At 38.4% G+C, this 17,611-nt stretch overlaps 1 protein-coding gene across 2 annotated transcripts; it reads left to right on the top strand.

The window, feature by feature from the left end:
- Positions 1-723: 723 nt before the first annotated feature.
- maoa (monoamine oxidase a) lies at positions 724-16,868 on the top strand. Of its 2 annotated transcripts, XR_015067291.1 has the most exons (16): positions 724-832; positions 6,254-6,348; positions 6,621-6,758; positions 10,356-10,460; positions 10,549-10,640; positions 10,775-10,916; positions 10,995-11,144; positions 11,262-11,421; positions 11,507-11,603; positions 12,062-12,115; positions 12,180-12,237; positions 12,387-12,484; positions 12,557-12,668; positions 13,406-13,468; positions 13,551-14,774; positions 14,891-16,868. XR_015067291.1 is itself a non-coding variant. In XM_085920896.1 (15 exons), the coding sequence occupies exons 1-15, from the start codon at positions 724-726 to the stop codon at positions 13,704-13,706; spliced, it is 1,629 nt and encodes a 542-aa protein (XP_085777022.1). In that variant the 3' UTR covers positions 13,707-16,868. The 2 variants fall into 2 exon arrangements, 1 of the variants encoding a protein (XP_085777022.1); XM_085920896.1 differs by having other exon boundaries at positions 13,551-16,868.
- Positions 16,869-17,611: the final 743 nt, after the last annotated feature.

The raw sequence follows: 17,611 nt of genomic DNA, 5'->3' as shown, positions 1-17,611 counted from the left end.
CTAACTAACTAACTAACTAACTAACTGAATTCACAGACATCAATGCAGTTAGCACTTATAAACATTCATTGAATGTTATGACACTTCATGTGCACATTTTGTTAGTTTTCTTGTTAGCTTGACAATTGTAAGAATACACAGTTTTAGTTGTTTGGTATGTGTGTTATACTCACATATGAAAGCATGTGACGGCATTACAATTAATCCGTAAACTACTAACTTACAAGTAAATCCCTTTAGCCTTCAAACGCTGACGTCAATTGGAAGTTATAATCATCTTTAAACTGTAGTAGTGAGGATTGTGATTTCATCATTTAATATCACTTTAATGTGTGACTTTGCACATTGAAGTGTGTGGAAACAGCCACACCTTGCGCTCGATTGCTAAGTACATCCCTGGTTGAAAATAAAACTTTATTCAGTCTTTTCTCAATTGTATTATTTTGTTCTAAATAAAATATTCTTTTATATCAAATGATTTGGCAGAAATGTAAAGTTTAAAGGCTATATATTATTATTATTATTATTATTATTAATATTATTATGGGATTATAATGGCATTTTTTAATGTTTGATATTATTTACTGGTTAATTATAAGGCATATTTTGTATTGATTTATTTGGAGTGAGGGGGTCAAAAGCATTTTACAACCATGCTGGGCGGAGTCTTTCCAGGGGTGGTGCACGCCCAGCTCCCGCCCACCGTGTCTGTTTATAATACAGATGCGCCCCTGCCATCAGCGAGGCAGCAGAAGGCAGGACGACGCATCGAGCAGAATGACGGCTCCCGGCAACACCTACGACGTGGTGGTGGTCGGCGGAGGAATATCTGGTGAGGAACGCGTCACTTTGACAGTTGTTTCTGTTTCAGATACAAATTGTTTTCCAAAGTCAATTGGCTTGTGCTGTGGAAGGGGACAACTGTTGCACCGATGCTTTGCAGACTGTGCCTCTTATCAAAACGCATGCAAATGTCATTTTATGCACCATAAGGTTAGATTATGTATTTGATGAGCCGCAGTAGTTGCAGAAGAACGGCGCCTATTGAGTAAGAGCTAATCATCCACACACAGCAGACTTTGCATTACATAAGAGCAAGAGAAAAAGGGGTGGATGGGTGTTGGGGTCTCGATCCTTTGGCTTGCTTGCCTGCCCGCCCGCCTGCCTGCCTGCCTGCATGCTTGCTTGCTTGCTTAATTAGACAGACTTGTCATTGTTTTGCTGGAGGACATTTTGCAGAAAAAAAATGGCAGCAGTGTGCAAAATCTTTCGTTTGTGACAGCAGTGTGAAGTGCTGACTAGTTCATGTGACAAGATAATATGAAAATGTTAATAACATCAACTCTTTTTAGTTGTATTTATATTTATTTATGATACCGATTTATATTACCGTAGCATGTTTCATTATTTTATTATTTTCTATTTATTATTTCATACCACTGTACTATTTTAAGTATTTTTTCATTTGTATTAAATTCATTATTATTTTATTGTTTTACTTTTAGTATTTTATATAACTGGACAGCACGAAAAGTAAGGATTTTTTGGTAGATTGTTTCTTTCGAATAGTAGGCTTATTATCTTATTATTTTCTATACTTTGTAATTGTAATTATTTCATATCACTGTGATATTTTTAGGAATTTTAAAAAGTACATTATGTTTTTTTATATTACACTTAGTATTCTTTTGTCGAAATGGATACATCTCTGCGAATGCCTTATAGCCTATTTTACTTTTTACAGTTTATTCCTTAAATTTATCAGTGGCCTCAGTAACGTGGAAGAACCATACACTTGCTTTAAATGATAACAAAATAATACTTGGTTTTATTGGACGCTGTAAAGGTTTTAATTTAAAAAAATCTATATTATTATTTAGAAGTAGTGCTATGAGAATGATTATAGTTGTTGAAATTTACTATACAATGTCTAGAACCCAAAACCCAACTTTATAAGCCAAGACCAGTATCATAAATACTGAAAGATGATGATAAAGTCTAAAGGTTGTAATTTTGGCTCTTTTATTGGTAGATTGTATGCAATATGGTTTGATGAACTGTAAACGGTGAAACGAATGCAACCTGCTTTTGGAGTCATGCAGGCTATTTAGTGATTCTCCAGACGATTCTTCATAATGACAGGATGACAAAACAGCAGTCTGCTCAATTTATTAAACGGGGCTAGACATTGCTCAGTGCAGCAGAAGACTATTGATCCATACTTCTATTGTCCCCTGTATGCCAATTGACACCTGTGCCTCATTCCTTCTGATTCAAAGTAAAGACAGAGCCTGTATTTCCAATATTATGATGATGAATTGCAACATCTGAAGGAATTTCCATGAATGGTTCCTTTAGATTTTTATGAATTGGTGAGTTAGAATCAGATTAAACAGTAATGAACCATATTTCCCCAATTTTGTCATGTCTCAAATTCAGATTCCACATTAGCATGCGTGCTGTTGTGTCTCCGTTTTTAGTCATCATTATTTGTAGTACAAAGTGGTACAAATACAAAATACTTCATCATAATGAACGCTAGCAAAATCTTTCCTATATAATACATATTTGATCACAATTAATTGCTAGTATTGCTTGATCAGTATCAATAATACTGGTATTGATATTTTATTTAGTCCGCCCATCACTAGTCTTCAACACAGATGAAGCAAAGCTTTGTTTCATGGGTTGTTTTCAACATTGCCATTCTGCGTGCACAGATGCCGGAAACGTGTTCTACAGAACTTCTTGATTGCTTTTGACAATGGGCAGCAATTGGAAAGCATAGGTTGAAAGCACTCAAACTGTTCTGCTTGGTTTTGTCTTTTTTTTTTAGCACAGCGTTTGGAGAGACTGATGATTTGTGCCTTCAGTTTGCGATTATGGGAGATGCATTCTTTGTGTTGTCAGTTCCTCTTGGCCGACGCCCTCTTTGGGAGTCAGACGGAGACATTTAGGTCAGCGTCGCTTCAAATTCCAGTCAAGTGTACATACACAACAAACAGAGGAGAAACAAGGCAATTCAATAAGGCGAGCGTCAACCTCCTTGTGTGCCAGATTAGGCCCTTGTAACAACCTCATTTGTTTACACGTATAAAACCCATCATTGTCAGCTCAATGCCCATTTCCCTTCACACTTGAAATGCAATTGTCCTTTTGCTGCTGTGCGCCTATGGCCAGAGGTCCCTCGGGGGTTGGGATGACTTTTACGAGGCGACGTTAAAGACCAGTGACAGCTACTTATCACAGTCAGAAGGAGGGGAAGGAAGAAGCAGAGGGAAGGAACTTCATGTTCCTGCTTTGTGTCAGAAGGAAATCAAAGCTAAGAATGTAGGCCGGAAGCAGAGTGTCTGGAGGGATATGCAATTGCAAAGAGGGTGTAGGCAGGGGCCTTTCTATAGACAAGGTTCTGTAGTGCCGGGCAGGAAGATGAATAAGACAGATCTCACAATAAAAGAACAGATTCAAGTGGGGAGTTAACCAAGGATAGCCTTATAGATGAGAGGATATCAATAATGGAAAACTATTCCAAATCCAACTGAACCACAAAGAATCACAATGCAGGTCATTGTTCTCATCTTTTATTGGTTTGAAGAATGTAAAATGGGAAGAAGGTTTGGCAAATGGATTATAGTTAAATGGATAAACAGGAAGCATAAACGTTGGGATCAAAACGTCAATTATCAAAATGATTCTGCGAATATTTGTGATTTTTTTTTACCTTGAATCAATACAATGTTGGAGGCACTCACTAAAGCTTAATATATCTAAATAAGGAAAATGATTACATCCATAAAGTCCAAAATATTGAGGCTGTCAGTTTGATACTTTGAGAGCATTTGTTGATATGTGCATGTGAATTCTGATGATGATCGATAACGGTTTCCTGACAATCAAATTTGCACCTCCTCAGTGTAGAACCCAAACTCACTTTCTGATTGTTTCATCTTTCTCTTCATAACTGCCACCTTTGTGTGCCCCGTGCATGAGTGTACTCAAACTACACAGCCAATCCGAAAGATGAAAGCTTTTAATATCATTTCTGCCTTTCGTCTTGATGCACTTATTTTGTGCCGTTTGAGGCTTGGCATCCTAGTTGCTCTCAGTGTTTTCTTTTGTGTGTATCAGAAAAGGATAATACGAGGTTTGTAATCTAATCAAACAAGCTTTCTTATCAAAGGAAAATCCAAATAAGAGGCTACTTTTTCTTTGTTCGCCTGATGGCTGCGGGCATAAACAAGTGATGCACAGATGCTCTTTGTTACCCAAGACAGACAATGACCTTTCCCAGCCTGGCACAGGTAATAGCATCACTTTAATAGCCTTGTGAATTTGCGAGGGCTACTGAGACCATCCGTGACTAAAGCACAGACAGTCTGAGTGTTTGTTTAAAAAGGGGCCGCTAGTTGCTTTAATGCAACCTAAACTATGTTTAAAGTCATATAAGTCTTTCCAGACTCAGTGTAGCTTTATGGGATTTGGAGACAAAAGGATGGATGAAAGTGAATTCAGGCTTAAAGAAGGATTTTCTCACTGAAGAACAAAGTAATCAGAATGCATTTTTGTTCCTTAAGTTTTTATCTGAATGCTCTCAAAGGTAATGATTTATGTACGTTTCCAGGACCAAATTGTCGAGAAAAAGTAGCAAGGCTGGTGAGAACCAAAGTTTTCCAGCGAGATATAGGGCCGCACATAGTACGGCAGGTTAGCACATCACTATTAATATTAATAAATATAAAACACGAATACATACATCATTTGTTTTCATTCTCACACAAGTTTAAAAAGAAGTCAATTAATGGAAAACCAAACCAATAAATCAGTCTAAAGTTAAATGACCAAGCTGAATTGTGTGTGTCGTACAGTACAAAAATCGATAATAAAACTGTTTAGCTGAACTTAGCTAGTGATGGCACATAAATGTGGATGCTGCAGTTTTATTTTATGAGTGAAGAGTTATGTGAGTCTGCTCACTTCAGGTAACGTCTGATCTCGCTTTCTTATAACAGCACTTTTTGGGGTTACATTTACAAAATACTTTTTCCTCAACTGTATTTGAGTTTATGAACGCTGATGTTTAATTTAGTAAATTAGTGGTTTATTCCTACAAATTCTCATTAATTCCTATTCAAGTTTCCATGTTTGAAAATATTTGTAAATCCTGCACACGGGTACAGACTCACGATATGGTTTTTGTACATTTGTATTTGTGAGTTTTCTGTTTTAAGAAACACAATTCCAAGTTCACATGAACTAGCAACAACACTGATGTTGGTATGCACTCAAAATCAAAACAAATAATGTCCTCATCTGACATTCTCCAGTACCACCCAACCAGACACTGTGTGTGTGCGTGTGTCTGTGTGTGTGTTTTCCCACGCCAAAGTTCTTTATGACTGAGGTCAGAGTGAGAAAGGCTGCCACAGAGTGTGAAAACCACATGATGGCTTGCTGTCTGACTTGTGATATGTTTTCCAAGTAGTTGTCGCTATGGTTACCACAGGTCCACACATTTGAAGTTGGAATATAAGTCAGTTAATCCTACTCCTTTTAATCATATTGTGAGAGAAACGACAGAGATGAATGGTCAGAACAAGAAAGGACCGGAAGGGCAAAAGTACAGGAAATGAGCCGACTGGTTGGACATAAGGGCAAAAGGGTGAGGACAACAAGCCTGGAGAAGCTTGTAAGAGGAAACAAGAGTCTAAAACAACAGAAAATATTATAACGAAATGACAAATTTTCACAAAGTTTGAATACGTAGATCCATGTAGCTACTCAAGATTGAACAGGGATCGAGTTTGTATACACTCATTCAAACGTTTGTAGACCGTTTCCTGATTGCTGGGGACAATCAATCACTAGCCATTTGAAATTGTGGTTTAACAGAAATTAAATAAATTAATTCACTCTTAACAATCGCGAATACAATTTTAGAACACCACATTTGTGTTAATTTGCTCTCATCCATAGAAGGGATGAATTTAGACAATAGAAAATTCTGTTCACCAACACCAACAACTAAAACAATTAAAAAATTAGAATCAAAACATACACTAGTTAGGGGTTGTCTAGAATGACAGAAGACAATGGGACCATGGGTACCATTTTTTTATTATGGGGCAAGACTGACAACTTCATTGTGAGTCAAATAAACCCAATTTGTCTAGATAATCTCCTCCTTCACGCTTTGCTCTTGGTTGGGGTAAAAGCAGACCTTGTTGTTGCTGATTACGTCTTGTCCCTTTCCCAGGGTTGAGTGCAGCCAAGCTGTTGCTGGAGAGCGGACTGAGCCCTGTGGTCCTGGAGGCCCGTGACAGAGTTGGTGGTCGAACGTTCACTGCGCGGGTAAGAACCACAGCTCCTGAGATTATATCAGCCTATAGACTTTGTTGCTAACATGAAACACGGGTTACTGCTACCAAAAACCATAACGTTGTTAACGAAACTTAATAAATCAATTTAGAATCTTCTTATTTGGAATTTGCTTAAATTTTCAGCATAACATTTCCCAAGTATATGCTGACTATGAAAGGGCTAGTTAGCCCAAAAAATGGCCTTCTTTAAGGTCTATAAGTCACTGTCATTCATAAATGTATTCATATTATGTTTTATTTTAGAATAAGGAGACCAAATGGGTGGACCTGGGCGGGGCTTATATCGGTCCGACGCAGAATCGTATCCTCCGATTGGCTAAGCAGTACGGTGTCAAGACATACAAAGTCAACGAGCAAGAGAAGTTGGCGCATTATGTTGAAGTGAGTGTTCAAATATTCTCTTTACATGGTTTGGGGGGACAACAGTGCATTGGTAGTGGTTCACGTTGCTGGATGGATGGATGGATGGATGGATGGATGGATGGATGGATGGATGGATGGATGGATGGATGGATGGATGGATGGATGGATGGATGGATGGATGGATGGATGGATGGATGGATGGACGGACGGACGGACGGATCCACACGATATGGACATCTGATCTGTTCCCTTAGAACCTTGAGGAAGTAACCTAAAAGTACTTTCTAAAAGATCTTACACAAGCACCAAACAAACACTCCATCTACTCCCATCCCATGTGTACTATTCTCCAGTATACTAGTGATGCTGATTTTTGCCTGCGGGCTAAAATGCTGTTTTTTTTTTTCTCAATTGTGTCTGAAAGGATTGCTGAAAGCACTCAAATAAGAGAGATGCCATCTTTCTTTGCTTCTCCTCCATATCTTGTTAGCATTGGGCGCTGCGCTGTCTTAACGCTGTTTTCTTCCTCCACATGATTCGATTTCATGCTGCTGCCATGTTTCTACCTCTGCTCGAAATCACATGACTGACTCCAAGTGTGTTTGTCTCGGCTGGTTATAGGCTATGTTGTTCAGGTCAGTGAATCATAATGTCAAAGAAAGACTTTGAAGCTCCGGCCACCAACCGAACTAAATTATTATTATTAGCATCAACATGCTATTGACACGATCCACTGTGCAAGTGCGTCTCCCCTAACAACTATCGGAGTTGGATCCATTTGTAGCTGCCTGGCTGGTTTCCATGACAGTGGGCCCCATCAGATGCTCAGCGCTATTTCACACAGTATAGTGTTGTGCATGTGTGCAAGAATTGAATTTAGGTTGTTCTGCATGTAAATATTACTTGTGTTGGTTAAAGACATAATAGTTGCATTCTTAATTTTATAGCATTTGTGAATATATCGTGACAGGCAAGGCTTCCTACTGAAAGTAGCTTGGTAATAATATTTGCACAAATAGCAGGTGTGCTGTTCTTTTAAGAAGGAAAAAATTAATATGTTAAATCATAATTAGAATAATAAATAGAATTGTTATTGTTTTAACAAGTAGACTTTGGCCTGCAGCCCTTCAGTCGGTTTGTTCTGAGAGACATTACCATATCTTTTTAAGGCTGTTCTTAAAGAGACAGTAGCATACTTTGCGTGACCTGGGACGCAATCGCTGCCCTCAGAGGTGGAGTTTGAAGTCAGTGGACTAATAGCACGTGTGCACAGCAATTGTGTAATCAGGGGCTAGCTTTGCTAGCGTGGCCGCATTGCTAATCAGCTTTTCCATGGCAGATTGTAATCCAAAAGGCCAGCTCTTGCTTTCCTTATCAGCAGGCTTCTGAGCCTTGCAGCTGTCAACACTGCAATCTTTCATGTCACTCATTGGCTAGCAGACTTTTTATTAGGCATTTTATCATCTTATTATATTTATACAGTGGGTTTTATCACTCAGTCTCCATTGCACCATCGTTATAAACATCTGACAATTAAGTGCTAGGCTGCTCTTTATTGCCATGTCATTTGTGCGTCTTAATTTCTTCTTTATAAAGTATTCCCACAAAGCGCAGCTAACTGTAATGTCCTTTATTTAAAAGTGTTCTGCAGTGTTACTTGAATTCAAAACAAAAAAAAAGAAACTATTCAATTACATCTATCAAAATGGACGGACATAAATTCCGATTATATGTCTGACTGTAATAGAATGTTAAATTGGCTGTCATTGCACATAACAAAATATCCGCTTTAATATTGCGGGGGAAATTTTGATAGGTGCTGCTATTTTGGTTATCAACGTAAATTGAGATCAATTGATCATGCTGAAAAAAAAAATCATATTATTCTGCTTTTGACTGTTTTGTTTGACCTAAAATCAAGACGTTTACAGTATTTAAGAGAAGTGTTTATTTGGCTAAGTGCAAGATGCAACTGTTGAATAATTGTGCCACAGCTTTATGAGCGCATGACTGTTCTTTGGGAAAATACAGTGTTGATCATTTCCATCAGTCAACTCCCTGCCTTCCTCCTTCTCCCAACCGTGTTTTGCTGGAGTTATTCGGTTTACTGACCTATGCAATCAAATGAGAGCTTGTTAGTATTAAAATAGCAATGTTATTATGATTATTCTTTGTGTAAAAAAAAAAAAAAAAAGCACGCTTGAGCTGTTCCTAATATTTTGGTTAATTTAGCACCACCTACAGGGGATGCAGCCGTTGGATCTGTGTTGTCTTTCCGTCCAAGCGAAAGGCGATTGGCTGCCCTCTGATGTAGAAGCAGATGCTTGTGTGCATACTCTCCCCCTCCTCCTCCTCACACGCTCGCCTTTCCTGTGTGTTCGCTTCACCGCCGTTGCCATGGAAACACTCATGAACTGTTTATGGAAACAGACATTTCTGAACACTGTACCAAATCAATGTTTTCATATGCGACATATTTGTGTGGCGCAAATTTACTATCCTGAGGTGGCATAAGAAAAAAGGCTTTCTATTTTCACTTGGAACAAAAGTTAAACATGAACACATTGAGTGTAATAACCTTTCCTTCATTGAACTTTCGCCACATGACACTAACATGAGTGTTGAGAAACAGGTCAAAAGTCCAACCTTGACAATAGCACAATTGTCATAAAAGTCATAAAATATGACACAATACGTATATTGCTAAAGAAAGGCATGTATATTTTATTGGAATACTATGTCATAAATATTACTCCAAAAAACAAGGTTGAACATGACCCGGATTTTCCTCTTCCTCTCGCTGACTCAAAAGGTTTTAACAGCAGGTTTTTGTGTTAAATGTACATTGTATGATTCCGAGTATAACTATGATTATACCTTGATTTACGAGTGTGCTTTAGAGTTCCACCACGAAATATCGACAGCATATCTCACAATATCCAGCTACCAAAAACCCACATTGATTTACTTACAATCAAAGACAATATCAGACATTGCAGTTTACGTGGAGATGAAAAGGTTATTGTGTGAAGGCAGAAAGTAACATTTTATTTGATATTTAAAATATAAATGTATAATTCTTTTATTCTTTCACCACGTCTCATGCAAAGATAAGTGTTTATGGCAGTCATGCCCTTCAAACTTTCAGTGTCATTGTTTGCACAATGTGTGTGAGTATGTGCATGGGCATGCGACCCAGACAGTCAAAAATAAAATTGTGTTATTTGCAATTTGTTTATTGGTAAAGTTCAATCAAGTTTAAACTGAATAACCTCAACCTTAAGTACATTATGCACACCTTACTCAAACAGATGCATGCCCTCTGGGTAGCATGCATAAATAATCATCTTAGTTCATGTTCATTTCAAATGTCAGAATGGCACGATAAGCCTGTTTGCTTATTATGTTGATAACTAATATAACTACGGCTTACGTGTGCTGATGACCTTTTGGCCAGGTCCCGGTTTGTAAAAGATATTTCAATCTCACTGGGTCTTTACCAGGTTAGGGAAAGTGTTATCGCTCCTTTTCCTAATTTAAGACTTCAATGTGGAAAGGTTACATAAAATCGTATTAGAATGAATCCAAAACTAAACTATTCGTTTTATCTATAAGGGAAAGACTTACACCTTCAAAGGCTTCTACCCACCCACATGGAATCCTCTCATCCACTTGGACTTCAACAATCTGTTCCGGACTTTTGACGCAATGGGCAAGGAGGTAAACGCTGGACCCACTTGCAACACCTCTCAATACTCTTCTATTCCACATTAAATTCTGGTCAATTGGTTTCTCTCTTTGCTTCCAGATTCCTCGAGAAGCCCCCTGGAAAGCCCCCCATGCTGAAGAATGGGATCACATGAGCATGCAGCAGCTCATAGAGAAAATCTGTTGGACCAGGTAACATCTGTTGGTTACATTTGGAATTCAAGTCTAAATATAATTCCAGCGTATAGAAGGTTTTGGCAAAGTTAAAATTCAAATGAAAACATACAACAATCATAAAAGTATGAGTTAACACTTTGTGTTTGAAGCGTCACCCGTCGATTCGCCACCCTGTTTGTTAACGTGAACGTCACCTCCGAACCCCACGAGGTGTCAGCTCTCTGGTTTCTGTGGTACATCAAGCAGGCGGGAGGAACCATGAGGATCTTCTCCACCACCAATGGTGGACAGGTATGAAACTTAACCAATATATATATACTTATAGCTTTATAAGAATACCACGATATAATTGCTCTTCATCCTCTGCAGGAGAGGAAGTTTTTGGGCGGGTCAGGTCAGATCAGCGAGTGCATGGCCAGAGAACTGGGCGATCGGGTCAAGCTGCAATCTCCGGTCTACAGGATTGACCAGAGTGGCGACATGGTGCTAGTGGAGACGACAGACAAACAGACTTACATGGTAACAAACTTTTTTCTCGATGGAAACAAAGTATCTCAGAGAAACCTGAATTACAAATACACTAACTTTCTGTTGCGCAGTCTAGTAATCCACTGGCTGTTTTTCCAATCTCCTCAGGCCAAGTATGTGATTGTGGCCACCCCTCCTGTCCTCAACCTGAAGATGCACTTCAACCCCGAGCTGCCCCCAATGAGGAATCAACTCATCAGTCGTGTCCCCATGGGCTCGGTCATCAAGTGCATGGTGTACTACAAAGAGAACTTCTGGAGAAAAAAGGGTGATTAAAATATGTGAGAGTCAGCTCTTTATTTGCTTTGTGTGGTTTGTTTTTCAGCAATTTTGGGTGGGGTTGTCTTCTTCAGGTTTTTGTGGCAGCATGGTGATTGAGGAGGAGGGAGCGCCCATTGGACTGACGCTGGATGACACGAAACCTGATGGCAGCGTGCCGGCCATTATGGGGTGAATCAACAGTAAAATTTTATCCGAGATGGTTTTATCTGTCCTTAAATGCATTTTAGATGCTGATTTTAAAAAATCTCTACATTTCTGTTTTTAGGTTTTACCCATAAAAGCTTGCGCAACACAGATTCTATTTTTAGTTTATTCAACCTTTATTTAAGCAGGTTGGTCAGTTGAGAACCAGTGATAAGAGCAAAACAATGAAAGCAACATCGTGTCAAACATAATACAAAATTAAAGCAATGCAATACACAGGAATGAGTAAACGCAAGTGTAATCTTGAGCAATGGTTTGTATTTTACAATAGGTTGTAATTTAGAACTATGACATTTCCAAAAAAGGATTCACCTATTTTCGAACCTAACCATTAGTTCAAAATATTACAAAGTAGAGTCCCAATTTACATTTTATATTATTGTTATTCATTTTAAAATAATGTATTTTGTTTCCTTTGACAGATTTATCTTGGCTCGCAAATGCAGAAGATTCTGTGGGCTCACCAAAGAAGAGAGGTAAAAGATCAACACAAACCACTTTCACTTATTTCCCTGCCAAAAAATTATGTCTTGTGTTTAGGTTCAAAATGATCTGTGAGAGCTTCTCCAAAGTTCTGGGCACTGAGGAAGCTCTACATGTAAGTTCAGACAAACACATGGAAGATCATTTAAAGCTCAAGTTTCAAACTCTGGTCCTTGAGGGCCACCATCCTGCACGTAGATGTTTCCCTCTTCACCACCCACTATTTGGAATCAAAATAAATCCGCCCATCAATGTGTGCCCCAGGCGATCCACTACGAGGAGAAGAACTGGTGTGAAGAGGAGTATTCGGGAGGATGCTACACGGCCTATTTCCCCCCGGGCATCCTCACCCAGTTTGGAAGGTAAATAGAGAGAATAAATAAGATGTGTCGATGCTGAACTATGGTCAAAGCTTCCCCGTGTCTTCCTTGCAGGGTGCTTCGAGAGCCGGTGGGCAGATTGTACTTTGCAGGAACTGAGACCGCCACTGAGTGGAGTGGCTATATGGAGGGTGCTGTCCAGGCTGGAGAGAGAGCAGCCAGGGAGGTCAGAACATACACAATGTGTTAGGAAATTGAAATTTCCACATATTCATTGACAATGCATGCGATCCTAAGTGTAAAAACTGATGCATCTTGATTTGGGAGTTTGGGAAATTTAGTAAGCAGCTTTCCTTTGACACCCCCCACCCAGAGTAGCTGACAATTTAGTGGCTAAAAGAAGGTTAAACTTTATGCCTATGCCTACTAATATTTCATTGCTAAATGTATTATTTGGTTTGTTTAAAAAGTGACTCATCAAAACCACAGGGCTCTTTTCTAGGGCCCATATTGTTTTTCCAAATAACGTCTTTGCACATGATATTATAATCCAAAAATTCAATTAGATAGCATATGGCTTCAAAGGATCTCCTTTTTTTCTGTTTTACGCTGAGCACCTGGTACCATGCTAACATCGTTAGCATCATGAGATACCCTCGATATAACAAGATTGGCTGGCACTCCCTCACGGTCACCAGGGATCAGCTCGGCTTTGTTTTACAGATTGGAAAACTTCCACCCTACTTTAATTCACTTTGATGTTGGAATACTGAAGCCTAAAAGTCACTTGTGAATGCATCCATGTCTCATGTGTCCCTTACACATCCCGTAAAAGACCCCATTTCAAGTTTAATGCTGGAAGAGAGTGCTGTTTGTATTTTGAATGAACACTTGATTGCAGATTTATCACCCCAATACAAATATGACATAAATGCACAATGACCCCAATTTAATGTGCTGCAGATTTTGTGCACAATGGGAAAAATCCACCGCAGCCAGATCTGGCAGACAGAACCTGAATCAGAGGTGAGAAGTCTTCTGGAACTTTGACTACAGTTACTTAAGTGACACATGTGACTGAAGCCCCGCCTCTTCTCCATCACAACAGGATGTGCCAGCACTCCCATTCGTCACCACCTTCTGGGAAAGGAATTTGCCTTCTGTCGGCGGCCTGGTCAAGTTCATGGGGCTCTCGGCCTTTTTTTCTGTGGCCACGGTGGCTGGCATAGTTGCCTACAAGAAGGGCCTCATCCCTCGGTGTTAAATACCAGTGCTGCCCACTTGTGTACTTAATAACTGAGCATGACTTTCCTCGTGGAAAAATGGGTGCTGACTGTTGATTTGTAGCTACTTTTTTTTTTTAAAACTATTCATATGCCAACCTGAATTAATAAGTTATCATGTTAACCTTGATCCTGCTACACACATCACTTCTTTATTCCTCCATGCCATTGTAAATTATGTGACTTTTTTATTTCTTTTCACAAATCCTGCTCAAATGTGTGAATCTGAGCTTTTGGTGCTCCCTGTGAGCGTTTGTATTGTGTGTGTGTGTGTGTGTGTGTGTGTGTGTGTGTGTGTGTGTGTGTGTGTGTGTGTGTGTGTGTGTGTGTGTGTGTGTGTGTGTGTGTGTGTGTGTGTGTGTGTGTGTGCGTGCGTGTGTCTAATTACCGTATTGGCCCGAATATAAGACGACGTTATTTTCATTGGAATAAAACTGAAAAACGAGTGGTCGTCTTGCATTCGGGGTCTACTCAAAGGCTTTTTTCAAACTTTAGTCTTGAAAAAGAGGGGGACATCTTATAATCGGGGTCGTCTTATATTCGGGCAAATACGGTACATCTGTGGGTACTAATTTGTATTGTGATGAAAGAGCACCTAGGCCATTGCAGATGGTCATACATGGGGTATTCCAGAAAGTAGGTTTCGTGAAAACTCTGAGTATGTTAAGCCTGAAATCAGAAAATCTCCAGGTTTCTAGTTCTGGGGAAGTGCACAATTATTCCCAAGTAAAATGTGCCACACCTATCGGAATTATATTCTTATATTTTGTTTTTAGCTGCTGTCAAGTTTGTTTTACTCCTTTGGTATTGCAATGCTTACCCAACCAAACCTGTATTCTACTGGGACATCACTAACACATTCTGCTTTGAAATAGTTTATTTTATTTTGAAAACCAAATGTCGTCACATGTGCCCATCACACTTTCTACTGAAAATCTTAGAAAGGAAATTGAAAACAAAAGAGCAGTCATAGCTTCAAAGCCATAATTTAAAGGATGTTAAGTGCACGGATGGATTTTTCTTCTCCATAGTTACCATGATGACTCAAGGTATCAGTGCTCTATTGATGGCTTTTTTTCTAGCCGTCTACGCGCTTACCTCAAAGTTAACCTAGTTAGAGTTAATCTACCTAATTCATATTAGCTGTTCTGGAATTGTTCCTCAGAGTTTCTCTCATCTCAAGGTGTCAACCTCAAGCTCACGATTAGACTCAGAGTTTGCTGAACTATCTGAATGGAATACCCCCCCCCCCCCCCCCAGGTAAGCAGTTGTCATTTTATTCTAATTGTCAAAACATAATAATGAAAACGATGCACTTTTATTCATCCATTTTCAATAGGGATTCTTATCTTTAAGGTCACAAATCAGTTATCCTAGCTGAGTTGGGTGACCTTTGGTCGGCGGTCAATCGTGAGGCACCTATAGACAAGCAATCATTCAGACTTACAATTTCGAGTCCCCAATTAAGCTCAAATGTGTGTGTTTGGAATGTGTGATGGAGCCACAAAAATGATATTCGAACATACCTAACCACTATTGCACTTTGTTACCCAGCCCAAAAGAACATCTACAACAAAAACTACTTTTTGCTCCCACCCCTAATGACTGGCCAATCAAAGAACAGGATTAGCATGCAAAAAAAACCAGTATGTCCCATACATTGATCTTCAACATGGAATAATAATCAATGGCGATAAAAAAAGATGTGAATGTGGATTTCTCGCAGGGATTTATTGACATAAGATAAATATAGTATAATAGTATTTTAGTAAAATGCAGTAAGTGCTTACGGTTGTGTTTTAATCGATGTCATCCAAGCGTTTGAATGTACAATATTTCCTTAACACGAATTGCGCAAATTGTAACTCATCACTTACTATTTCTCTAGCTTAAGTGATATATTTTTTATGCTCTGCATAAGGCGCTTATTATTGTGTCGCTTTAATGTTAAAAAATTAATCGACTTTTTAATCACAAATGTATGTAGCTTATGGATCAATATGACCGTTTTTTTAATCATCATAAATCCAAATTATGAACAAAGGGTAGTCGTCACTTTAATAAATAGTAATTGTTGAAAAAAGGGTGGTAGTCACTTTAATAAACAGTAATTGTTGGGAAAAAAATCTACTAATTGTTATATTAAACAATTAATGTGTTTGTGTGGACACGTGTGGAAGAGTGTGTGTGTGTGGAAAGATTTGTGACGTTCTTGTCTCAAAGACCAATTGTTTGTGCATCGTCAGTGAAGTTGTTTGTTGTGCCTTTATTGAAAAATTCCCGTGTTTTATTAATGTTATTGTTTGGATTCTCTTAAGTGCCTGTGTGACTGTAAATTCCATATGCCCTTTCCCATACTGCAGGTCAAAGGTCTGAGATGAAGTCAAATAAAAGGCAGGAGCTGCTTTAATTATGTAACACTCCCTTAAAGGGGTCATTCTAAGGAAGATTTGGTCATTTGGGGTGTTTTTTTCTTTTCAACGTTTAAAACACTACTACCATGAAAACGCATTCCAACATAGAATTCAGTGGAGGGTTTAGAAAAATGACATCTTTCGCACTGCTTAGAAAAGATCGTATTTATATCTACTGGTACTTTTTCTTTTGCCAACTTGTAAAGTGTGACTGTCAATCATAGCCACAGGTTGCAAAAAATTCAGACCACACCATACCATTGTGTGAAATGTTACAAAAAACGCAATGTGAAATCTGTTTTTGCAACGTCAATCTTGTATTACCTCAATTTTAATAACTAAAAATCTCTCCTGACCTAATGATCAGACTGTTCATCCCCAGTAGCCTTATTCGAAAAATCTAAATCTGTGAATAATTTATTTCTCTGAATTCTTTTCTCTGAAAGAGTTAAGTGTTGGTGTCGTGAATGTCTAATCGCAACACTGCAGGCGTCCACTGATGGATTGAGAGTGCTCACAAATGCATCTCATTGTGTTTTTGCAATCTCACAAAGTCCGCTAAACAAACTACTGCATACTTTAATCTTGGCCTTTTTTTTTTTTTTCCTGTCTGTCACATTTTCTCCATTAATTCCCTAAAAATTCCCTTTTAGATGTATGTATTTGATTGCTGGAAAGAAAGTGGTGATATTTACACGAAGAAAAAAGGGAAATAAATATTTTACTCCTTTTCTGTCCAATGCATTTGTTCTTGAAATTTAAGAGTGACTCACTTTAACGTCAATATTCATGTATTTTTCACAATTAAATAAAAGTAAAACAATTGGAATAAATACAAATAACATGAATAGAATTATGTACGTGCTGCAGCTCATATTTATAAAAAGCATTTCATACATTAAGTCATTTGCTAATTTAATTGAATTATTCTTAATTGTTTTATTCCGTATGCTAAAAATTCCAAACCTTGGCAAAGGTGAAACTAAATACCAAACAATCAAATGAAAAATAGTCAGTTGGGCGGAAATTTGGCGGAAGAGATTGTTGTGCCATGTGAATAAAGACGTTTTTTATCCTGCTCTGTAAACAACATCTGTGGACTGCTTGCAAATGGTTACTTTCTAGGTGCTGTCATCACTTTGACCGCTAGAGCGCGCTAGAGTGATGTCCAATTAAAAATGGTAGACGCCAAATTGAATTGATTACCTATTGAACTAATATTAGTGTTTCAAAACCTTGCTAATGCTCTAAATTTGAGAAGAGAAATTAAACTTAATCTCTCCAGTATTGCAAATCATTCACATCCAGTACGACATTTATTATGAATATTCACATTATCATGTTACATTTGATTGCGTGGCATTTGTAGAATACTGATGGAAGTATTCATATTATCCTGAAAATAGGCCCATGGCCCTAATAAGGTCAAACCCGACAAAAAGGTGGCTGGATGGATTATTCTTCAAAAATGC

This window comes from Syngnathus leptorhynchus, chromosome 9, assembly GCF_054491065.1.
Source record: "Syngnathus leptorhynchus isolate UIUO chromosome 9, UIUO_Slep, whole genome shotgun sequence".
Lineage (NCBI taxonomy): Eukaryota > Metazoa > Chordata > Actinopteri > Syngnathiformes > Syngnathidae > Syngnathus > Syngnathus leptorhynchus.
This window is presented reverse-complemented; position numbering and strand designations above follow the sequence as displayed.